Source organism: Pagrus major, chromosome 20 (assembly GCF_040436345.1).
Source record: "Pagrus major chromosome 20, Pma_NU_1.0".
NCBI classification, from domain to species: Eukaryota; Metazoa; Chordata; class Actinopteri; order Spariformes; family Sparidae; genus Pagrus; species Pagrus major.
In genome coordinates this window covers 23671616-23697637 of record NC_133234.1, presented here as the reverse complement: position 1 = coordinate 23697637, position 26022 = coordinate 23671616, and the positions used below count along the sequence as shown (strand labels likewise).

Below are 26022 nucleotides of genomic sequence, written 5' to 3'. Positions count from 1 at the left end.
AAAGTCTGTTTGCAGGTCTTGGGGAACACTGCTGCTTAAAAAAACTTGTATAAAAGCCTTTTGTGGCTCCAGAAGGAGCTGCACAAAATCTGATACAGTGGCTCAATGTCCCATCTCATCATAAACATGCAGTGGTTTCACGCTTACAAATGTTGAAACACTGTTCCCCCTCCATCTTCTGACAGGAAAGGCAGCGTATGCAAAAGTTTGGGTCCCCACCTAGAAAGAAAAATCGCCACACAAAGACAGTAGCATGATCTTTTTCTTTGTGAGCTCACAATCCTAACTGAAACTCGCACCATTTTTGTACATCTGATGGATTTCTGCTGCATTTACAGTTTCTACTTCCACCATTTTAGAGTGATCATTGTTGACCTTTGGAACAGTAGTTTGACAAATGTATCACTCGGCCTCCGGACTATTTGCCATGCTGACAAACCTTAGTTCCTCACCTTTAACCTAGTTTAGTAAAATTCATGAATCCAGTTTTAAACATCTTTTGGACTCTTCAGTATGAGTTAGGTAACACAGCAATAACAGGTTTTGTTAAGCAATAGCATGGATTATATTAAAGGCAGACGTGAAATAGCTCTGGATGAGCGCAAAGGGGAGAGGATCCCTGCACCATCACTAACTCTTACCCTTCTCATCTCACACTTTGTCATCTTATGGGTTGATTTCAAAGCTTAGCACCCAAACTGCTAACGGAGAGGTCATTAGCCTCATTGTGCTTCATACTGCGAGTGATTAGCAGCAGCAGCCGTGGAGATTAAAACCGGGAATTCTCCAGTGTCACAATGCGGCGGAGTGGGATTCACAGTGTTGACCCTTTGATCAGCGACGGAGCCAGAGAGCGGGCAGCCAGGCGGAGATTGTGCTGATGGCACGGGGCCTAATCTGTAGATTATCCGTCATGCTGCTCCAGTGTGCACACGGCTAATTAAGAGATGGAGTTGTGTGTCGCAATATCGCATCACAGGGGCACATTATTTAACTCCCTAAACTTTTTAGATGGCATTTTATGTAACAGCACCTCTGTCTTTCACTTTGCCTAATTGGTTGTAGTCAGAGAGTGATGATGCGTATCAGAAAGTAATTTTCTGCTCATGCTGTCAAGGAGGCAAGAAAGTTCATACGTGGTGTCTCCTCAGCAGAGTTAACTGTGGATGTTTTGAAATATAATATAAGATTCATTAGTGTCAGTTTCTGTTAAACATTAGGGACATTAAGGGCAGATTAGAAGAGTAAGTCCAGCTCTCTGTTGATCTCTGAAAAAGCTCTGTGCACCCACAACCCCGTCCAAGGTGTTTCCCGCCAACTAATGTGTGCAACTTAGGTGAGAAGTAACTGAGTACATTTATTCGAGTACTGTCCTCATGTGCAATTCTGACATACTCCTCATACTTCCCATTTTCTTTGTCTTTAATTAGCACATATGTAGCTTTGTTGCTAAAGTAACCGCCAACTGCTGTGAAGCTGCTGTTAGCTAGTTAGCTCGGGTAGCCGTGCAGTTTGTTAAAGAGGCAGGAGTTAAAACAGAGCGTTTCAGACAGAGAGGAAATACAAAAATACAGCATTAAAGCATGTAAACCTATTCTAGGAGTAACCCACAATAAAATGGTAATTTTAAACACACACACAAAAATGTGGAGGTGGTTCAACCTTTAGGTTGGGAACTGCTGGACAAAACAACCCAACAGTGTGCAAGTAGTGAAAACTACTAATGTATTATTATTAAGAGTCTACAAAAACTTAATAATAATATGTCAGTCATAGGGGCTATTTTTGTAAACGATGATTTTTTTCATAATACTCATGTACTTCAGTTTCAGTACTGTACTGAAGAAAGGTATTTTACTTGTTATGAAGTATGTTTACTTTGCTCTATTAGTACATTTACTTAGGTAAATGATCTGAGCACTTCTTCTGCCACTGACTTTTAACACGCTTAACTATTACTAAAACATTCAGTGTTTCCCCTCAGGTAGAAGAGTGTTTGTTCTGTAAATGTTCATTTTGTTTTTAATTGATCTCTCTGAACTCCGGTACCACCTCAGGACAACAGCATCTAGCTTGGTACGCTGGATAATTTCTCTTTTAGTTACAAACATGGTTTTTCTCCTTCTCTTCGCAGAGTGTGTTCTCAGCTGAAGGATAATCAAAGGGTCTTCGTCTGTTGCTGCTGGGCCTGAAGATACACATTTCTCACAGATTTCTCTCAGAGTTTGTGTGTTTGACAAATTGCATCGGAGGCTGAGCTTGGACCAGGTCTGTGTGTTAAACATGGGAGACCAGAGGTCAGTCCAGCCGTTCCTGCTCCTGCTGCTGCTCCTCACGCTCCTCGCCAGGCTGTCACAGCTGTGGGCCTTCCCCTTCAGCCCATCCCTGGACCTGGATGTCACTCCCAGGACTACTGTCTTCTCCAAAGGTGAGGGGCAGACACAATATGTCATGTGTTGCAGTATTTATGCCAGTTTTCTAAAAAGGATCTACTTCATTCAAATCTAAACACACAGACATGATAAACATATTTTGAGACTCAGTCTGACTTACCCTTTCTGAAATATCATCATCTCCAATGTCCATTGTGAATAAATATGAATAAATCTGCTTAGAAACCATAGAAAAAAGTCCTCAACACTACAGAACATGCCTGAGAATTATCATGTTTTCAAACTTGCTTCAACTAAAGTGGACCTTATCTTATATTAGGCTGCAGATTACACTTAAACATTTTAGTTGAGAGATACTAGCAATCGTTCTTTGGTGCTGATGGGGTCTCTGAAGTAGTTTTGTCCACACTGATGTCCTCTTTGAGAGTCGCCAGGATAATTTGTTTTGACTCATACAAAAGTATGAATTAAATTTGTCTTCAAAAGATTGAAAGAGTGTTTGATTCTCCTAACTTCATAAAACATATCCTTATTTTTTTCCGTAGCTAGTCATGAAATATCCATTTTCCTAAGCTGCCAAACACAGCTGGAGCTCACAGAGCGTCCTTGGTGCCGCTGTTCACAGAACGTTATCTCTCATCAGTGAGGATTCGCACATCATTATCGTTGTAGTTGTTATCGTGATCGTTGTTGGTGTGATAGGCCCTTAAAGTAACCGGGCTGAAGTTGTAGCTCACAGTGTAACTTTTTGAATCCATGACGACATTATGCTTTCTGATCACATTCCCCAAAGATTTACGGGAACTGAAAATGCAAAACATGGCTCATGATTATCCCCCCAAAAGAAGCAAGACAATAAATAATAATGCTGGGAGGGGACGGAGGGAGGCCACAGTGTCACACATTGAAAACCTCTAGTCTAGATGTATCCGGCGCAAACACACATGTGCAAGCCCACCAGACGCTCACCTCACTGTCCTTATTTGATGCCTCTCCGGCTCCTTCCTCCCCTGCCTGTTAAAGAAGTGGCACAGTTTTCGAAGTTGGCCCCGAAGACAGCTCCTTCATGCTCAGAGTTATTAATCGCCTCTCTCAAGCCCTGTCCTAGATCACACGCCTCAGCAAACACTTCTAATGAAACAATAGACAAGAGGCCCCCATAAAAGAGGACCTGAGCACGGCAGATCTGATTAGTGTCCGTGCAGAAAATACTGCTGAATAGGTGTATTTTGGCTCAGAGTGTGTATTTACACACATCATCCGCACCTTCCTCCTTGCTTGCCACGAGCTCACCTTTCCCCTCCCTCTCTCCTCCTCGCTCCTCATCACTGCGGCAGAGGCTTCCACTGCAGCTGCAGCGAGAGGTACACTCCAGCACCGGCAGGCCGATCGGACGGCTGCGCTCTTACCTCCACTCCGCTCCACCCCTCTGTCCGCTCCTCTTCATCCCTCTGAGGACGAGTATTATTAGAGGAGGGGTGGAGTGAACAGGGCCGGCTCTGTTGCCAGCCGAGCTCTCTCCGGTGCAATGTCATGAGAGTGTTGCAGTGTGAGATGATGTTTTCGAAGACGCTGCTTGACGTTCTGAATCACAATAACTTAAGAAGAGAGATGAGGAGGAGCCGCTTTTTTGTGTTTGTTTGCTGCCTGAGAGGAATTGTTGGAAAAATGAATGCAGTTTGGTGGATGGATGGAGGGAGGGAGGGAGGGAGGGAGGGAGGGAGGGAGAGGAAATCATGTGAATATTCTCCCTTAAAGGTCTGAGTTTGGCTGCACAATGAGCTGATTTGTTGTGCTGTGGAGAATATTTAGGAAGAAGTATTTACGGCAGACCCTGCAGCACTGAGAAATACACAAATGCTGAACATGGCACTACTTTTAAAGCTGCTATTGAGGAGCTTTTCACTGCATCCAGTGGGATCTGACAGGCAGCTCTGGACTGGTTACTAGTATCCCAGCAGTTAATTGTCAACCAAACGAAAAGGACACAGTCGATTAACTCAGAAGGGTCCATTAGTTGGGGGTATAACTCATTAGGCCTCATTAAGTAAGTTTGTAAGCACCTCATGGACAGATCTCATTTTCTATTCTGCAGTGCCTCTGGCTATTTATTTACACATCTCTGAGTCCGCCTCAGATTATAAATCATACATACTCGAGCTCACTGTGGCCACTTTTCTGTGCGGCAGCCAGAGTCACTCTCTCATCACAGATTTTATTTTTCTCTTTGCCCTCGTAGAAACTTGTCCTTGACCTACTTTCTAATCATCAGGGGAGTGCATGTGAGAGTGCAGGATGTGCACGTGTGTCAGCATGCGTTTCATCAGAGTACAGTGTGTGCATGTGTGTGTGTGTGTGTGTGTGTGGGGAGAGGGCTGTTTGGGCATGCATTTAGTCACATCATGTAAAATCTGCACACAGTCGGTTTCCCTGTGGTGACACATGTGTCTCCAGCGGGGATGGAGACGGGCAAGCTAAGACTCATAAATGAAGACGTGTCTGCAGAGTGGTATATGGAAATGGGATGGATGTTATACGTGGGTGTCACTACCTATGGGAGACACCGTGGGAGGATTTATATTATGTTTCTCAGCTTGGGTGTGGGCGCGCTCATTAATTTACAGTATGCTTTGCAGAAGGCCTGCGTGTGTAGGAGTACAAGGACATCATGTATCAGAGGAAGATCAGACTTAAAAGATGGAAAACGACATCAGATGACTTTATGCACTGTGGAAATATCAAGGGATGACCCACTATAGAAGGAACGAGGACCTTACAGCTGTAACATTTTATCAATAAACGTTCTACTTTTCTAGCCTGTAAGAAGTGGTAGTATTAAGTATTCTCGTCCACTACATAAAGCTGCATTAATCAATATTATGATATTAAATCACTCTGCAGCTCTGGAGCGTTTTAGTGTCTTTCAGCTCATCGAAAACCACTTTAAACTACCTGTCCAGCAGCAAACGGCAAACAGACAAAGTGAGCAATTGGCTGCTGAACATAGTGGAGCAATAAGCAGCTTAAGAACCAGACATTTGTGTGTTTTGGACAACTGGTTGGACGAAACAAGACATTTTAAGACATGTGAGAAACTGCAGAGATTCTCCAAAGTTTTATCACATTTCATAGACACACAAATAATCAGTTAACTGAGGGGATTTTCAGCAGATTCATTGTCTATGAAAATAATCAGTTGTAACTTCAGACTCCAGTGTCTGTGTGAAGCTTTAATGAGCAAATCTGATGACTCAACTTACGTTGTGTCGAGACGGGGTGGCTGTTTTTGTCTCCCAGAGGTGAGATTAAAGCTTGACTGTGTTCTGAACTCTTTCTTGCCTCTGCCAACCAGACCTGAAGTAATGTAGTTGTGAAATATTGATGCACTGTAAGTCGTTTGTCGCTGCTTTGACAAGCTGAGATGGCAGAAGAGGCCTTGGTAGTAGGATTTTTTAAGGTTAGCACTATTATTACCGTGGTAGAGGTAATAAACCCTGCCGACTTGATGCTTTTTTCTTGTAGATGAAGACTTTTTCTTCATCCAGTGTGGTAATTACAGCTTCAAGGAGACAGGACACTCATGGTCACCAATTTACTGTTCACCCAAGTCTATTATCGTCTTTGCAAAAGAGCTGTAACAGCTGCGTATTGAACACAGAAAACACTGATGATTTTCTCACATTATCTCAGCTTTGACTGAAGCTGTTTAATGTGTATCTCAGCTGTGTGAGAGCGTTGTTGCACCACGTTAACATCATTTGTTTTCACCCCTTTTATTTCTCTCTCTGTGGCGACATTTCATCCTTTGGACCCTTTAAATCTACTGAGACCTCTGTGGTACTTTGATCTTACTCCCCTCTGATTGTGCTGATCTGTGATTCTGACAGTTTCTTATTATTGATTCACTGATAGCATCCAGCAAGACCCGAAATAACACGGGGACTATTTTGTGTGTTGCATGCGCAGTTGGCTTTCTTTCATGACATGAAAGTCTTGGCTGTCTTTCATCTCGCTCTGCAGTCTCCCTGGTTGAACAAAGTCCTACGAAAGTTTTGGATCCGTCACAAGCTTTTGGAAAAGGTACTGTGTTTGTGTCTGTGTAAGACTGCGGTAAACACATCGCTGCCTCTTTGACGTGACGCTTAACAAGCGATCCGTCTGACAGCGGCTGACAACTTTATTCATCACACAACTGAGGAGGAAGTTCATATTTTTCTTAAACCACAAGATTCCTGGTGAAAATTGGTTTATTTCGGTTGAGTTTATGTCGAAATGGATTAAGTAATTATCAATTTTTTTTATTTTTGTTTCACAGAAAGCATCATAACTTTTTTGGAGTGAAATTTCTTGGTGAAATAGGTCTTGATTTGAAACACGTAAACTTTCATCAGTCACCCACACTCAGTAACAAGCCACCTGAGGATAATTTGACCCGATCCAGGATCGACCCAAACAAACCCAAATAGAAAACAGAGCGCCGACACTGGCAGCAGAGTGATGAATAAACAAGCAGCCACAGTCAAAAACAATAGCAGCACCTTTCCTGCACCTCACAGTTCACACTTTCTGTCTGGTGTCAAAAAGCACCAGATGGAGGAAACCCCAAACCACAGAAACTGTGAACAGTTTAAAATGTATCCACCTTCTGATGAAGAAATAGTCGCTGTGGATTATCCAGCTTAATGGGGACTAGTGTTGTCAAAAATATTTATTCAGAAGCTGGAGCTGGTAATGATCTAGAAACCATCAAAATCAAGTTGAATTTTGAAAGTATCCAACCGAAAAATCCCACCTCTTCCCTTCAGAGCCACTCCTCCAAAACACAACGCGCACTGCCAGACTACAGATTGTGACAGAATGCCCCGTAGCTCTCAGCTTCGCTGCGTTCAACATGCTCGCTTAGCTGTTTAGACCAATAAATATATAAACAAGCAAAACAGCCTTCACGAATGTACCTCAGTCCGGAAAGACTACCAAGCATGACAGCTAGTCTGGGTGTGTGGGCTATTGCTGCTGCGGCTCTGCTAAGCTCAGGGGCTGTGTGCTTTGTGCTAACGGTAGCTGTTACAGGAGTCTTGTTGCTGCTGCAGTGGCTCTTTTATTGGGCTCAGGGGCTGTGTGCTTTGTGCTAACGTTAGCTGTTACAGGAGTCTTGTTGCTGCCGCAGTGGCTCTTTTATTGGGCTCAGGGGCTGTGTGCTTTGTGCTAACGTTAGCTGTTACAGGAGTCTTGTTGCTGCCGCAGTGGCTCTTTTATTGGGCTCAGGGACTGTGTGCTTTGGGGTACTTGGTTACCAGCTGAGCGCGATATGTCACTGCCATTGCTGCTCATTTTTTGGTTCAGGGGCTGTGTGCTTTGTGCTACTGAGTTAGCTAGCTGCTAAAGAGCAGGCTCAGTGGCTGTGTACTGTGAATGCAGCACATTGGAAGCTGGAAGCACAATAAAACAACTGGGTGGACTTAATAGAGGCCTGTAACAGCCACAGTTACTGGATTTTTTCTTTCTTTCGAGGTGTCAAGAGATTTTCTCTCCAAGTATAACAAAAAATGCTTCTAGAGCAACTTTTAACCCTAGCTAAGTTGTTTCAATACTCATTTTCTGCAGTATTGATACACTGGTACCAGCTGTGCTTTCTTTCTCCGATGAGTCAACAAACACACAATTACAATCTGCTATTAGTTTGTTTGACCAATGACACAGCTTCTGTACTTGCCTGTAGTAATTGGCAGTGGTATGAGCATGAAAATACACAGGAGATGTCCTGATAAAGAAAATAATAGACTGAGTAATAACAGAGGAAACAAGACTCTTCCTCGCATTCTCTGCCTCGTATTTTCATATACCCGGGCACCCAGTTATTTATCATTGCTTACATAATGATACATAGTCATGTTCATTGACACTTGAGCCTGTTAAAGAAGTGAGGAGATGCTTATATAATGTGATAAAGTCAACAACTGACACTTCTGACACTGTCCAAAGAAGTTAAGTCAGTCTTCCCTTCTAGCGTTTGTTCCCAAATCGTTTTGTAAGCACGTGTGTGTGTATGTGTGTGTGTGTGTGTGTGTCACATGGCCTTCATAGTGTGTCTAGTGATCAGTGAGTCACACAGGAAAGTCACACACTCTGATGACTGTGGTAAACACACACACACACGCACAAACATACAGTGGATTTACTATCATCTTGGGCCCCACATGGAGGATTACAGAAATGTCTGAGCGTGAGCGAACACATTCTGGACGAGCCACCTGCGACGGCTCAGCGTTGAGACTCAAACACACAACACACACACTCGTCAGATCCTCTGAGTCACTGACAGAAATGTCTTCACTCGTCTTCAGGAGACAGATGAAGGGTGAAATAACTGTGAAGTGTGTGTGTGTGTGTATATATGAGTACCCAGAGGAAAACCCGACAGATGTTTCTGAGGGGCAGTTGTCCTGACCTCCTCTTACCCTTATTGAACGGTGTACTCTGAACATGCACAGAAACAGGTCTGCTTAAGATCAGACACACACACATACACACACACAGACATACACACAGACATACACATGCACACACATGTGCATACAGGACGACAACAGTAAATAGAAACCAGCCAGCGGGCTGAGAGGCTTCTGGCACACCTCAGCACTCTGTTGACTTTCCTTTATTGATTTCGCTGCAAAGCACAAGGTTCTGTGTGTGTGTGTGTGTGTGTGTGTGTGTGTGTGTGTGGGCATACAAAACAGTGGCTTCGGGGGAGAGTAAATCAAATCAACATGGGTCTGTTGCTAATTTACTGGGTATATTCATGGCCGTGCTAATGCTGATAAAAAATGTTTGAGCTGTTGGAATTTTATGTTTTTTTTTTATCAATTGGATTATGTTTCTATCTTTAAAGCTGCACTAATCAATATGTTTATATTAACGGTGGATCAAATGAGTGCATGTAATGTGTAAGGAGGCTCTAACCCAACTCAGTAGTTTCCAATTCACGACATGTTGCTCATGATATTGATAGTATCCCGATACAGCGATTCTGTGATAATGGATACATTGCAAGACAATAATCTACAGTACATCATGATATCTGTCGAACTGAAGAACAAAATATCTCTAAAAAGGCAAAATTTTGTATTACATCTGTCGGCCAGGCTATTACTGGGTTGATATGATGTATTATGAATCCTGGACAACCACAGCCAATTTGTTTCGAGCCTAACTAAACTAAACTTTAACCTCTGCATTGTAAAAGATAAAAAAAACATAACTTTTTTAAACAACAATGTCGTCCTGTTGATAGTAGATTCAGATCAGAACGTTTGGAGGAAGTTTGTGAAAATGCACTTTGAACTAAAATGTATTTTTTTATTCAAGCTTCATGTAGGTGGTTAAATTCGTACTTAGAGCTTCTCCTTCGTGCCGTGTAAATGTTTTCACATGTCTCACATACAGCTGATTTTACGGCACAGCTGTGATTTCAGCCAATTTACTTCCAGACTAAAGTAAGCACAGGTTCGCTCTCCAAAAGATTGAGGGGGCGTCGGGTGTTTTGAAAAAACGAGCCAACAAGCCAGCGTCGCCTGCATTAAACAACACACAGTCCATGACCATGCCAGGTCTGAGATCAAGGTCGCTCTGCCTCTGCTGCCTTGAGGCCGGGGACATTTTGTACGTCACTGTGGTCCTTCTCATCAGCAGCGTGCTTGTTATATCATGCAGTCACTATTTTTGTAAGATGGAAACCAAGGCTTTTTGCTCGCTCTTGGATGACTCACATGTAGTGGGCTCTTTACATTGCCTTGGGCTGCCATTGTGTTTGCATAACTCTCTAAACGTGATCTCGGTGAATATGCAGTGCTCTCGTGATGAGGGTTATGTTTTGTTTTGCACACTGTGACATCGCTGTTGCTCATCGGAACACATCCCTCATCTAGATTCAGTTCAGTGTGTGTGCACGCCTTTTATGTGTGTGTACCTGTGTGTGGTGGAGTAGAGAGGGTGCCCCGCTGCGTGACTCCCTGCCAGAGGCTCCCATCCTTCAGATGAATCCCTCCCCCGGCGTGTCCTGACCTTTGGCTGTGTCGGAGGAGCCGCTCATTGCTCACTCAAATCTGAGGCTGGCTCAGATGAGCAATAATAGGTGACAGTCACAGATCTGTGGATTTCGTTGGGAGTTACATAAGTTTTTAGCTATCGTCGCCACCGTGGGATGCAGCAGCGACAGTTTTTAGAAAGTTTAGGTTGCGAAGTGAACTTTGATACTGAAAGCAACACAAACACTGTACAGATTATACTAAAACTTATGGTAAAGGAATCATCTTTAAGGACAATTCTGATTTATTGCAATTTGATTTTCACAGTTTTAGACATCGTTTCTTTTAATCGTATAGTACTAGTGCAATGCCCGTTCAAAAAGTGCCTGTTCGATTGCTTGTCCTCTAGTATTGGTCCGGCAGCTTTCTTGAGAACAGCTCATGCAAACGACTTCATACTCCACACTGACTGCGGCCGGTTATCAAAACGTTAAAACTGACTCGTGGACTGGCTCTCGTCGTTGACAACCCCTGTTCACCTTCAGTTGTTTCGCAGTTACATTACTGCCGTTGTTTCCTAGATTTGCTGCTTCATAAGAAAAGCTTTAAAAAAAACAAACAAACAACGAGACTTAAGAGGCTGATGTGAGACAGGTGTCAAAAGAACAAACCAGAAGCTTGGGGAAAGCAGGCAGGAACAAAGGCGACATGTGGAAACAGAACAGACGAACCAACAAAGAGTGAGGGAACAACACAGGCTTAAATACAAACTAAACTAACATGGGGGGATGAGGTGCAGGTGGAGAGACACTGGAAACAGGCCACTGCTAACGAGGCTGATGTGAGACAGGTGTGGGGGAACAGTCAGACTGGGGAGGAGCACAGAAACACAGATGGGCAGGAAGACACAAGAGGAGATAACGCCAAAATAAAACAGGAAATCAACAACGGGTAAAAACAAGAATTCCTCAGAAGAGGTTATAAATAAATAATAAAAAATGAGCTTTGAGTCTGGTTTATGTTTACCGGTAAAAGCTGTCAAAGCACTTGAAAGATCTGGACTCTGTTAGCTTTGACTCACCTCTATTGTCTCATCTACAGCCTTACTGATACTTTCCATGCTCTAATGCACAGTGATGATAAAGAGGATGACAGCGAGTCTCCCAGCACGGTTTGATCTTGCGTAATACAACACGATGTAAACTGTTTAGAGTTTCCCCAACATCACATGCAAGGCTTTTTCCTCCCCACATGATGAGATGCTTGTCTAACTGTCACATGGACACACTGGGTGATGACAGAAGACCGGGCTAGAGACTGAGTCAGACTGCAGTCTTTTCTTTACTGCCCACCTTCCTCCCTGCCAGCCTTCTCTTACTGGTTTTATCACTGACAGCCAGACAACCACAGGGAGCCTCTCATTGGTCAATAATTAGCTTATTATCATACCGGCTCTGTCAGGCCTGTCAGGCTGATTATATGCATGACAGCTGGGAAGAATGGCACTGCACATATCAGTCCTGTTGAAGGAAACCCTCTCGAAAAAAGTTACAAAAACATCAACTCTGTGCTTTCTAAGAGCATTTAAGAAATACAGCGTTTTAAACATCAGTCCTGAAACCATTAATTTTGAGTCAGTAGTGTAAATACTGTAATCCTCTGTGCTAAGAGAGAGGAAGCGTCACGTTTCCAGAGAAGACAGGTGGTGAAATAAGAAAAACATTGATCTCTGACGTGTTTGTCCTCTTCGGTACAGTGAAAGTGTGGAGTGACGTTGAGGTGTTGCCTGTTTTATTTTGTAGTTCTCTCTGGATGTGTCATGTTTTGCTTTTCGCTTCCTCCCTTTGTCCTTTTCCTGCTTTTCCCCTGTTCACCAGTATTTGGTTTGTTAATTCGTCCGTCTCTATGTAAGCCCGTGTTTTCCTCGTACTCTTTGTCAGTTTGTCTGTTGTTGCATGCATCTCCTGCTTTCCTGTCTTGTGTTCCTCGTGTTCCCAGTGCTTCTTCTTAAGTTTTTGTCATTTTTAGACTTCTTAATCCTTGGATTTGCCTGTTCCCTCTGTTTTTGTTTCATTTTGTTGCCAGCCATTTGTCGACCGCCTTTTATACGCTTTGTTATTAAAGCTCGTCTTTTTTCTTTGTTTACCTGCCTGCCTCCTCGTGTCTTGCATTTGGGTCCCTTTTTGTGTTAACTCTTAACATGCACATAATAAATGATTTAAAGTGACGTAAGTAAATATTTAACGTGCTCCAATGATGGCAGCTAGGGCTGCAACAATTATCGGATTAAGGTAAGCTTTTTAAATTGCAAGCATGGTGGTGCAATGGTTAGTGCTGTTGCCTCACAACAAGAAGGTCTCAGCGTCTTTTGGGAAAAAAACACCCTGTATAAATAAAGATTGAATGAAAATGTTTGTTTTCTGTCTGTAGCCTATTGCCACTGACCCTGATCTAAAAACATTTTTATGAACGGTGAAATATAAAATACTTCATCTCTCATTGCTGGGTAATCATCTATACACTTGCAGCTGTTACACTGTGATCCCCTGGACCTCCCAGCTGCACTTTGCCTTTCCACACCTTTCTCGCTCCGTCAGACGAGCAATGAACAGGAGGACAAATTATTAACCGCGACATGTCGGGACCTCACACCACAGTAAATCGATTTGGTTGGTGACAAATATAGGTTGTTTTAATACTCAGAGCCTGGACATGCTGCCATCAGCTCACAACAGAAGGAAAAAGAAGGAGAGGGAGGTGGAGAGGATGTGTGGCGATTAATAAGCCCATCTGCTCTCTGCTGACTCATATTCCTCAGTGTAACACTGTCGATACCTCCGCTTATTCTGTTGCTCTCTGATGACAGCTGCTCTTACTGCATGTGCAGTTATGTCAGATTTAATAAGACATTAATCTGCTCTAGCAGCCGTGCTCTGTAAACCTACTTCAGCAGGAGATCTTCCACATCCACAGAAAAAGAAAAAAAAATAACAATGCCCTCATTTTTGTTGCCTCACAGCAGCAGAGCAACCTGCCCTCATTTCTGAGGTGCTACAGCGAACTGCGTTCACAGATTCAGTTTCAGCCAATTATGTGGCGACGGATAAATAATCTAATAATCTAAATAAATAATCATCTAAATTACAAAAGGACAAAAGAACCCTAACACATATTCAGAGACAGAGCTAACCCTAATTTTCCCCACTTATTGTATGAACCTCCCTCCTCCATCACCCCCATTCACACACACACACACACACACTTACACTCACTCAGCGAGTGATGATGCTGTGGCAGTGCTGCTGATGCGATTTGGCATTACTAGGGCACGATTCCTGCTGAATGCCCTAAAATTTCACCTCCCCTGTGCCCCCATCCCCACATTCTCAACAGTCCTCTCAGCAATCCCTCCGGCGACGCCCCTGTCTGCCAGATCTGTTGTCGAGTCTCACCATCATGTAGTCACGCTAAGCATGTTCAGGCTGTGCAGAGTCTACGATGAGTGTGAAGTCAAGATAGAAGTGTTTATACCAGAGCGCTGTTACAGTCTTAGAGCTGTTTGGACATGGCCCTGCGTGGTTCTGTCGGGAATTCTGGTGCAAATATGATTCCCAAGTGTCTTGTAGACGTCGGCGCGAGTTTCGTTGGAAAGACATACTATGGGGAGCGTTTGCTAATTGGGAGGATGTTGATGAGATGTCAACCAGTAGACCATATTCACATGGCGGCCCTTTTCTCTAATGTCTGTGTTCCCAGTGCAAGTCCTGTAAACGTAGGAAATCTGACAGATTCTCCTTCTGTTGATCTGATTGGTTGAAGTTCCTGCCCTTTTCCAAACTGTTTTCAAGGACGACATTCTCCGGATGGTTCTGTTCAACAAACCATCTGGGAGAAACTATTTAGAGATGAAATAACCCGATGAGAAGGACTCTTTTTCTGGTGAACCAAATACCTGATGATTGATTCGCATCATGTCCCACAAATGGACCTGGTTTTGTGCACGGGATTGATGGGAATCGTCATGTTGAAACAGGAAGTGGCCTTCCTAACCCAAACTATTGACACGAGGTGCATAGCCTAAACCCCAGACCACCAGTACACTTCACATAGTTTTGACCATTACAAAAAAGAAACTCAAATCAATATGAGGTCATGTGTGTTGTATATTTGCAGGTCTGTTGGGCAGCACCCGCTTCACCGGTTCGTCCCAGAACTACAGCACCCTGCTGCTGGAGGAGGCGTCCGGGCTGCTGTACGTGGGAGGCAGAGGAGCGCTGTACGCACTCAACACCTCCGACATCTCCACACCTGGAAACCTCACAGTGAGTGTCGAGAAGTCGCGAGCCACGACATCGCCACGTAATTGCCGCAGCAAGCCAGATTTCACAAGTTTTCTCCCGTTTGTTGAAGGAGGACAAACTAATAATAGCCTTAAGCAGATTGAGCAAAAACCCATTGTGTTCCTCCAATTTTATGGCTATCGGATTAAATGCACCAGGCGTTTATTCAAGGGTTACTGAAGAGAGTCAGAGCTCAGTGACGCTGCCAGAACATTAAGTGTGTCCTTCTCTTTTCTCTCTTCCTGTTTATCATACACACACTTGTTTTCTTCCCTTTTCTCTCCATAGATCTTTCTATTTATCTATTTTTCCATCTCTATTTATTGAGCGAACTGAGTCATCCCTATCCCCCCCCCCCCATTGTTTGCAGATTGATTGGGATGCTTCCCCTGAACAGAAGAAGCAGTGTCTAAACAAAGGCAGAGACAATCAGGTACACGGCTGCAGCTCTTCTCTCTTATTGTTATCATTATTATTATTATTCAGACACTTTTTCTTTTTGAGAAACACTCTGAAGTCTTTATTTGTTTGTTGAGTTATTACCGGAGAACATAATGAAACACTTCTGACAGCATCTTAAGTGGATAATCCTTTTAATTGATTCTTAATCCACTTTCCCTGAAACCCTGAGAGACTAATTGTTTAAAAAAAATGGCACTCATTCATTGAATATTTTCATGAAATAGCCCCTGTACGTGACGTGCATCGACTGGCCTGTGTTCTCTCTGAGGAGCCAGAAATAACCTGTTTTTCTCCATCTGTTCTCTGCAGACTGAGTGCTACAATCACATCCGCTTCCTGCAGCGATACAATGAGACTCACCTGTACGTCTGTGGAACGAACGCCTTCAGACCTCTCTGTGCTTATGTAGTAAGAGCCCGTGTGATTTACCTTCAGCACAGTTACCACTAAAACGAGATTTAAAATGAAATGATGAAGTGAGTGTTGTCTCTTTTCTCTCTGTGAGGATGCAGAGCGGTTCAACTTCACCTCGGGCTTCGAGGAAGGACGAGACAGGTGTCCATATGACCCAGCAAAGGGATACACCGGCCTCCTCGTAGGTATGTCTCCCAGACTTGTTTTTGATCTATCGTACGTACAGCTTGTTAGTGCAGTCAAAGCCGCAAGCACGGATGGGAAGCATGTCTTTGCTAGAAAAAGAAGGGACTAAAGCTCCCAAAGTATATTAGACTAAAGAGTCAATGTTTAAAAACCTGCAAGATTTCCACAGGCAAATGGTTAACATTACAAAAAAGACAAAGAGTCTGTAGCCGTGCAACCTGCTCTGCTGTATACATGCTTGCCAACCTTAAAAATTAAAAAAGAAATACAGAGGATTTCAAAACCAAAGAGGGCGTCTGGGGCTCTCCAGAGAAATCTGAGTTTCAGAGACTGAAAATGAAAATATGAAAAGACTTACTACACTTACTAAATACCTAATTTCACCTTGAGTTCACTAGAAGAATACAGAATAATTCTCTGCCATGAACTTTTGTGAATCTCTGGCAAAAAAAATATTCTTCAGTTTTTATTCATATATTCATTTTTTGCTTCTGGCCCTGGGAGAGTTTGTGCACAACACTACCCTATCTCTGTCAGCCTCTCGATGGTGATGATCGACAAGGCAGATTTTTTTAAAAACAGGCCCGTTCCTTTAAAACTTTATATGAGACATGGGAATTCGGAGGACGAAGCGTAATAGCACAGCAGACTCAATGCTGTACAGTCCCAGAAACAGGTTGTGGTAGATGAATTAAAGGGGAAAAGGTGTGAAAATGTGTCATAATTTGGGAGAAATACAGGAGAATTGTGACACCGGGAGGAAACTGAGGGAGGGTTGGCAGGTATGGCAGTTATATAGCTGAGCTAAATGCCAACGCAGTTATGTGTCTGTGAAGTGGGCTAACCATGCATTCACATGTTCCTCTGATGGTCCCACAGAAGTAGCTCTGCCGACTTCGGTGTGTTAATGCTCATATTGCTTGTTAGCAGAGTTAATGATAATATATTATTTTTCTAACTCATCTGGGTCACTCGATGTGGACAGCAACTAACCTCAGAGCATATTAAATATTACATGGGAGCAAAAAATTGATATGCAATACATGAATTATTAAAAGGTTACTAGGGGCGCTCGGGTAGCTTCATGCTGAGTCCTCAGCAGCAAACCACGGTTGGATTCCAACCTGTGGTTTGCTGCATGTCATCCCCACTCCTTCTCTCTCTCCTCGACATCCTGTCAAACCCTAACCTGTCCTATCAAAGTAAAGGCTATCTCCATCTTTTTGGTATGACAATCACTCTTTGTGTTTTCGTGGTTTGTTACTGAAGAAACTGCAAAAAAGTTGGAGGGATTTTTAAGAAAAGCTTTTAAGAAACTGTAGTGTAAACATCTTTTTCCTCCTCGTGAAGCACTTTGTAACTTTATTTTGAAAAGGTGTTATATAAACTAAGTTGATTATTTTTAATTAATGGAACAAAACATCACCAATATTTCACAGATACACTGACACGCAAGACACACAGGCAGGCAGGCAGTTAGGTAGTGAAACAAAAAGCTAGCTTTAGTCAGCAGAGGTCCAAAATCCAAAAGTACAATCAATAAAACGGCAGGTGACAAAAACTGGCAACAAAAAGGCAAGCAAGGACAAAAAACAGAAACACACACACAAAGAGTGAGGGAACAAATACAAACAAAACTAACGAGGGGATGAGGTGGAGAGACCCAGGGAACAAGGCAGGGCTAATGAGACTGATGTGGGACAGGTGTGGGGGCAGAATCAGACTGGGGAGGATCAGGAGGGAACCAGAACACCGGGAACAGCAGGAAGTAGAAAAATACACAAGAAGACATAACTACAAAATAAAACTAGGACACAGTAGACATACAGATGATTGTCAGGAGGAAGATACTGGCATGTGTACAGTGTAGTCACTTCTAAACCAGTATGGACAGAAGGAATGATTACATCGATTAACTTGTGGGAATGTGAGTGTTGTATTTAGACAGACTCAAAGAAATCCTTTCATTTGAATGCAGCAGAATTAAAACAAAGCCTCAAGAACATATTTAATCACTCTGGGATCTGCGTCTAATTACCATTTACAAATATTACAACACGGCTGGGTGGTAGGTCGCAGTCTGCCTGCCTACGCTGCAGAATGCTTCTGCTTTCATTTACATCTGATTGACCTCTGACGTCCACCTTTCTTTGTCCTCGCGTGTCTTCCACTGAAACGATCAGACGGCGAGATGTTCACGGCCTCCCAGTACGAGTTTCGCAGCTCTCCAGACGTGCGCAGAAACTTCCCCTTCCCCACGCTCAGGACAGAGGAGGCCCCGACCCGGTGGCTTCTGGGTAAATGCAACACACTTAAACACAAGTTTATATAATTTTCTCTTATAGTAAACTACTACGTAGACCAAACCCCTTTGATATTTTGCACATTTTTATCTCATCAAATGTTTTGCTGTCACAACAAAAATCTGATTGACCTCGAGGAGGAAAATCACATCAAAAACCGCACCGCACTGCAGCTCTAACTGGCTTAGTCGTGGCAGTTCAATCGCACTTAAAAGCTCCATCTTTAGTTTCCAAGGAGACACTTCCTTGGCTGCTAATAGGTCTGTGTTTGAACCTGTGTGTGTGTATGTTGTTTGTGTGTGTGCACAGAGGCAGATTTTGTGGGCTCTGTGCTGCTGAAGGAGAGCATCAACAGCTCGATCGGCGACGATGACAAGATTTACTTCTTCTTCACGGAGAGGAGCCAGGAGCAGATCGCCTACCCGAGCCAGACCAAAGTGTCCAGGGTGGCCCGAGTCTGCAAGGTCAGTGTTGTAAAAAAAGTACTCAAAAGTCATACTTGAGTAAAAGTAAAGGTATCGTGTTAAAATATTACTTTGGTAAAAGTGAAAGTCATCCATCTGAATAGTACTCGAGTCAAAAGAACAAGTAAATTATACGTATATTTGGCTCTGATGCAGCAGGTAATCTGCAAAGTAACTAGTAAAATATATGTAGTGGAGTATAAAGTGCATCATTGGCCTCCAATAGGTAGTGCAGTGGAAGTATAAATATTGTTTAACCACCTCAAAATTGTACTTAAGTACTGTCCTTGAGTAAATGTACTTAGTTACTTCCATCAGTCGAAATGCTACTGTAACAGAAAACTCAAAAAACAAGTTCATTGTGTGATTACAATGATTACAAACACTTCCCCAGTATTTTATTTATTTTTGGACTACATTATCATCATTTATCAGTTTTTTTAACATGAAAAGTAACTAAGTACATTTACTCAAGTAGTGCACCAGTGCACTTTCAATGTGCTTTTGATAAGTAGCAAGGTCGTGGAAAGAAAAGGTTGAAATGAGGGAAAGTTGCAGAAACGGAGGGATTATTTGATGCTTTACGTCACCGTTACAGAGTGAAGAGTAAATGGATTTCGGGAGACTCTGTTCTCCGTCTCTCTCTCTGCTGCTGTTCTCCTCTTACGGTAATTTCAGCTGTGAATGAACCAGCGGTTGGGCGTCTCTAATCTTAGTTTCTTCACTGACTGGTGGCGATTCTTTCTGTGCCGCTGTTGCCAGGCAAACCACAAGTCCTCCAACCTCCACCTCCAATGGCAAACCATCTCCCTCTCTTTATTGCCATCTCCTCCTCCTCCTCCTCCTCTTCTTTCTCCTCTCACCTCATTTCACTTGCGATCAGCATCCCCGGTCTAGACAGCATGCCCAACCGTTCCTCGAGGTTTCTCCTCCTCCTCTTCCTCCTTCTTCATCCCCACTGTCGTTTCTTTAAGCCGTGCACGATGCCGTAATCACCATCGCAGTGTGGCGTTGTGCTGGATTTCTGTTGCAGTGTTTTTTGTGGCATCAGAAAAAGTGTCCAGACGTGTTCAGAAATCATTTCACACCCTGCAGTTGTGAGAAGAGGTGGCATGAGTGAATGACAGAGCTACATATTGAGTAACCGCTGAAGAATCTGTAACGGTGACACAGGACATGAAGTAAAGTTTAAAAAAAAATGTCTTTAAGTGGAAACGAGGTGATCTGTCCAAACAAGGCAAACAAATCCAGACAGGGAGGACAAGGGAAAAAACAAAGTAACTAACACCGTGAAAATACTGGAAAGCGATGAACTCACAAGGACGAACAAAGATAATCTGGCAGGGGAACAAAATGTATCAAATGAAGTGGAGAGGAAGTATAAAGTAGCTGAGAAAGGAAATACTCAAAGTACCTTAGAATTGTACTTAAAGGTACACCTTTTTGTTTTTCTCACATAGTATACCTTTAACTTTGAGATGAAAGTGAGAGGTTTATTTTTACTCCTGAGCTGCCGTCGCCTTTATGTTGATCTGACGGCATTCACTTCAGACTAGTGAAATGTTACCGGGTCCGACCTTGTGGGATCGCTGTCCTGACATTTAAGTGAGTGACTCCGGTTCAGACTGAAGGCAAGTTGAATTTCCATCTCATTTATATAATGAGGAGCACATCTGAAAGGGGCTTACTTTTTTTTTTTTTTTGCAGATGTGACTAACTTCTCCATTTTTGTTTGGATTTAGACTGCTACAGACATCTTTAGCTGGACTTATTGTGGTTGTTTTCCGGTAGTACATAGACAGTTTCAGATCAGTTTCCTGTTTTAAAGATTGACAAAAGTGTTTCCGTTTCAGAGATTTTGTGTCGCCTTACTCAAATTAATCACACACATGTGATATTCAGACTTTATGACATATTTCTGCGTGTTTAACTGCATGTCTTTACATTATATTTGTTTCTTTTTATCTATGCAGTCTTTTCTTTAGATGATTGACGATTTCCTCCTTTTGAGCTCTTTTACTGTAATCGCATGCACTCCAACAGTTCATCTCCTCACGATCCCCCCTGCATCCGAAATAAGTCATCTCTGGAAATAAAGTGTGGACTCCTCACCTCGTCTCTCTTCATCAGCGCCGTGCAGTTGTCGGAGCTGGTGGAGAGTGTAATAACTCAGTCTGAACTAGGCCATGGCAGCACATGCAGATGTCGACCTGGTCCCCAGCTCATCCCCGTGGCAGCCAGACGCCGCGCCGGTTGGAGGCAGATCTGCAGATTGCGACGGCCCTGGCAGTCGCCTCTGGCCTGAAATCACTGAGGACTTGCCATTTTTGAGCTGCCTTACTAGTTGTCCTCTTCTGTTTGTCACTTCCCCAGCCAGACTGCATCGACTTCTCTGCCAATCATGACCCATTTTCACAGAGAAGGGTGTAGAAAGAAGGTCTTTTGAGGAAGATAAAGAGCAAAAATCTGTGTTCTTATGTCATTATTTTTAAAGAAAGAAAACCTGTACATTTTTTTTCTGTTAATCTTTAGAAACTGGCTTCATGTGTGGCTCAAAAACAGCAGCACTTTCCATCATGTCGCTTGGGTTAATTTCCCCACAGGCATGTCTTTGTGGTGCGACTCTTGGGCTCTTAGACTCTCAGATTTACGTCATGACAGCCCGATGACCCGCACGGCGATTTGATTGACGTAGATTGTAATCCATCAGAGCATCCCTTTAGCTCTTTCTGGTATCCATCTCTACAAGAAATGCTTATGTTATTTTCTCCCTGGCATCCATTTTAAACATCCTTTCCCTCTCTTTCTCTAAAACCCCAAAATGTGCGTGGTGTTATTGATTGAAGTCTTCCTAACGCAGCCGACTCTTATGCGTTATGTTGATTCAAGTCACTCTGCCTTTATTTGCGTGGGAGGCTGAGGCACAGGGAGCGTTTTGTTGATGAACGACGGACGTCTGCGAAACACATAAAACCGAAGAAAGATGAGCCGCTTTATTTCCGACAAACAAAGAGAAAAAGGAGTCTCTTTTTTTCTTTCCTCTAAATGAGGTGTGCTAAATTACTCTTTTAGGGAGAGATCTCTCGCAGCCTCGCCTCCCAGTGCTGCTGAAATGCAATTAGAGCAAATGTGCTAAAGTAGGCACTCGGTAACATTCAGCTCCACTTTCACCAGGCTCCTCACATCCTCCCCCTCTCTTTATATGTGTATATTATGATTTGATTATAATCACAGATTAGTGTGTAAGTGTATATGCCAGAATGAATCAGCTCATCCATCCATCCGTCGTCGTCTCCTCTGTGTGCAGAACGACTGGGGCGGCCAGAGGACCCTGCAGAGGAAGTGGACAACCTTCCTCAAGGCCAGAATGGTTTGTTCGGTCCCAGAATACGAGCTGCACCTCAACATCCTGCGCAGCGTGTTCGTCCTGCAGGGTCGAGACGCTCAGAGCAGCATTTTCTACGGTGTCTTTGGCCTGGAATGGTAAGAAACAAACAACAAATTCTGCTTTTATTGTGGCTTCAAGGGTGAAAAAATCATCTTTTTCGACACTTGACAGTATCATGTAGTATATATTCAGTCTCAACTGTGCTGTGCAGCATTTTATACACATTTCAATCAGGATTCAGCCGGGGAAATCTGGACTTTAACTGCAGGGCAACATCCGATGTCTCCAGGGCTCCAATATCCAAATTATTTAATGCACCAAAGTAGTGACATTTCAAGCAAACCTGCTCTATTGACACGGGATACTGCCCTGCAGTGTGCAAGCCGTCCGTTCAGTGTTTGGGTCACATTTAGAGATATTGTTGTCATTGAGTCCAGCATTTCTTCTCTCAGCGCACAAATGCTTCATCAGAAAAAGTCAGGAAACCAATTACCTCAGAATTTCCAAGTTAAGTAGACCATTAAATTTAAGTTGTAGCTAAAAATTTAACAACTTAGAAATATGAGTCTACTTTGCTTGGTTATTTGAGGTAATCAGTTTGGTAAAGTCAGATTTTACAGGATTTATAGGATCAAGGCAGACAAGATGACAGGTGAAAGTTTAGGGGAGATGTGAAACGATGCATATAAATAGAAATGATTGTGTGCCACTCTCTTCTCTTGACGCTGCGACTTCTTCTCCTGTATCTCACATTAATGAGCGTGACATTCACCTCCTGAATAGTGAGTGCAAGAGATAAACTGCATCGAGTTGTTTTCAAAGTGGAACCTGCAGCATGTGAGCAAAGTAGTTTTCCTTCCTCTAAAGGCTTCATTCTGCTTACTCACATTATTGTCTCTCAGACAGCTGATGAAGTCAAAACTCAGGCGGAAAATTAGATTTTATTGGACAAATGTGCACATGTGGCGATATTTCAGAATTAATCACGAAAATAATCAACAGATCAATTGATAAAAAATTAATTAGTTCAAACCCTGGGTGTGTTGTTATCAAACAGACGCTGCAGTCAGAGCTGAGTGTCAGAGGACGTCGGCTGCCGGTACAATATCTGGCAGCGATGTGAGCGTGTGTTTGTGCTGATATGCAGAGTCATGCTGCATAAAACTGTCCCAAGGGTGTTTAGATTGTGATGGAGAGGATATCGCTGCAACAGGACAGAAACACCATCCTTTTTTTACTGCTTCGCTTCCTCATGAACATAGTAGATAACCTCATGCACTGCATCAGCTCTCTCTCTCTCTTTCTTTCTTTCTTTCTTTCTTACACCTGTGTGAGTAGTAGCCGTCACCATGCGTTACTCTCAGGTGTGCAGGGATGAGTAAGCCCCTGAGCTACACTTCTCACCAGTTGTGAAGACAGATTCTGGTTACACTTCAGTCTCATTCCTCTCACCTGAATGCTTCTGAAGGCTGAGGCGGACACACAATGGACTGAAGAACGTGACGCGGTCATTACTAATCTCACCTTCAGGGCTCGAGGGTCACCTGGCCTCCGACTCATGCTGTTGTTATGTCGTCGGTCAAATCTTTTCTTTCACCGGTGCTCCACCAAAACTGCAAGTGGGGCTGCTTTATTTATGACTCACAGGGAGTGGGTGTAGAAAAAATCTGCAAAGCAAACATTTCCTTCTGGAGTGGATGCTGGGAGATAAAGAGGGAAAATCACACATCTGTCAGTGACGCCGCAAAGACAAATTGATGAGATCCAAGAGGGAAAGCCAGAACTTTTCTCCTGTAACACACACAGTTTTCAGACAACAGAGAAGAGCTCCCGGCAGCATAATTACCTTTTTGTCATTCAAAATGTGATCAGCTTCTCCCCAGATAATAACCTCTCAGTGTTTATCAAACGTTGAATCATTAATCCTGAGTGTGTCCTCTGGTGGGGGTGGTCGGTTGTCTTGCAGGAAGAATATCAAAGCATCTGCTATCTGCCAGTACTCCTTCGCTGATGTACAGAAGGTGTTCGATGGGCCGTACATGGAGGTGCAGGACTCAAAGTGGAGGGAGTACACTGGGAAAGTTCCACAGCCGAGACCTGGATCTGTAAGTTTCATCTCCGAGGTTTAATTTCTGGGGGAAAAAACTCTCACAGGAACTTGATTTTTGCAGGAACGTAGAGATGAATCTTGGTTTGTTTTTGCTGAATCTTATAGAGAAGATCCATTTTATTTCAGTGGATTCAGCCCCGACCTCCTGCTGGTAACCAGTGGTACGGAGGAATCCTTTAAGTTTTGCCGATGGAAGCTTGAGCTCAGTCTTGAAGGGGAATAAGAGGCTCTTTGATAAACTTTGGGCGCCTTTTTGGACTGGCATCTTTCCAGTTCCCCTCTAAATGTTTAACACTCTCTCCAGCATTTTTTACTGCTTTGCATTAGTTGTGTACACACTGATCTGTCTAATGTATCCAAGCTCTGAGATCGCTGAATAATGTATTTAATATCCTGCTCTTTCCTCCGCCTCGCCTCTCTGCAGTGTATAACAGATCTGCACAGGTCCCAGGGCATCAACTCGTCTCGAGACCTCCCTGACAACGTCCTCACCTTCGCTAGAAGGCACCCGCTGATGGCCAGCCAGGTGCACCCGATAGGTGTGCGCCCGCTCATGTTCAAGAGGAGCGTCAACTACGTGAAGATAGCCGTGCACAAGGAGCCGGCGCTGAACGGAAACATTTATACCATTCTGTTTTTGGGAACTGGTGAGTTTTACTCCTGAAATCACATCAACAGACCCAAACCAACAATGAATTGATCCTGGTGACATGTTTTGCCTGGTATAACCTTCTTATTTTACTGTGAGCTCCATTGCTGCACCAAATGTGAATTAATCCACCGCTGAAAATAGTCCCTAACAAATGCACTATTTACTCCTGTTTGAGTGATGTAGGCTGAACGCTTAAGAGTCCAGCTGTTTTAGGAAATAGGTGAGTTTTTCCTCTGATGAAGAAAGTTTTTAAATGCTGAGAACCACAGGCAGCGGAGGGAAATCAAAACGTACTGAGAGACGGATGACCTCGTTGTTGGTTTTGGTCTTTTCATGGGATTTGTTGACAATAAGAAAAACATAGAATACATTTCTCCTTTACAGAAAACAAGCTGGATTTTGTACTCTCTGTTGACTCTGAAGGTTATTCAAGCGTTTCGTTTGACAGGTTTGTATCTGTGTTTGCAGACGACGGCTGGCTGCACCGAGCTGTGGACATCGATGGAGAAATGCATATCATAGAAGAGCTGCAGCTGTTTGATAAACCTCAGCCCATAGAGAGCATGGTCATATCCTCTGCTCTGGTATGTAGTCATGTATGTAGAGTTATGCAGAATGCGAGTTACGCAAATGATGAAAATCTTTAATGATTAATTTATTACATAGAATAATATATGTTGATGGATGAGTTTTCAGTAGTAGTCAGTAAATCAGGACATGTCTATGTTATTGCAGTGACTATAAGTGTGGGAATTCTCAAATTTTCACAATATTTGTGTTTCCTGGAGTAATTTTAGGACTTTAAAGGTCAAAAAGAAAATAGAAAGTTACCTGCAAATACTCCCAAAACGGATCAATCATTTATTATTTTTGTTTTACAGCGGAGTATCTACGTCGGCTCGCGCTCTGGAGTCGTGCAGGTACCGATGGCGGCGTGTCAGAGGTACACTTCCTGTTACGACTGCGTGTTTGCCAGAGATCCGTTCTGTGGCTGGGACGGGAAGGTGTGCGTGGAAATATCCTCACGTGCACAGAGGTGAGGGAACACACAGCTGTACGCTAAACTAACCGAGTGACTCACAGTGTTTTCTAAAGAAGGTATTTTGACAAAGATTTGGCAGAAAATGCACCAGATCCTTGTTGAAACGGATCAGTTTGCTTTGCCTCATCATAGATCCAGAGTCTATCCCCCTCCTCTGCAGTTCCACCTGTTTGCTCTGCTTGTTTGTGTCTTTCTTTTCCTCCTGAAACTCCTTTAAATTCTCTATCTGCTGCTGCTATATGCA

The 26022-nt window shown here is 43.2% G+C and overlaps 1 protein-coding gene across 1 annotated transcript in view; it reads left to right on the top strand.

Annotated features, from left to right (window-relative positions):
- sema4gb (sema domain, immunoglobulin domain (Ig), transmembrane domain (TM) and short cytoplasmic domain, (semaphorin) 4Gb) overlaps positions 1–26022 on the top strand; it is a 38584-nt gene that overhangs the window by 4116 nt on the left and 8446 nt on the right. Inside the window, exons 2-13 of the mRNA XM_073489051.1 lie at positions 2135–2428; positions 14591–14739; positions 15128–15190; positions 15529–15627; positions 15725–15818; positions 18003–18116; positions 18432–18586; positions 21894–22069; positions 23941–24079; positions 24509–24731; positions 25205–25320; positions 25618–25772. Of these exons, the coding sequence (XP_073345152.1) occupies positions 2284–2428; positions 14591–14739; positions 15128–15190; positions 15529–15627; positions 15725–15818; positions 18003–18116; positions 18432–18586; positions 21894–22069; positions 23941–24079; positions 24509–24731; positions 25205–25320; positions 25618–25772 (1628 nt within the window). The 5' untranslated portion in view covers positions 2135–2283. The remainder of the gene's footprint in view (positions 1–2134; positions 2429–14590; positions 14740–15127; positions 15191–15528; positions 15628–15724; positions 15819–18002; positions 18117–18431; positions 18587–21893; positions 22070–23940; positions 24080–24508; positions 24732–25204; positions 25321–25617; positions 25773–26022) is intronic.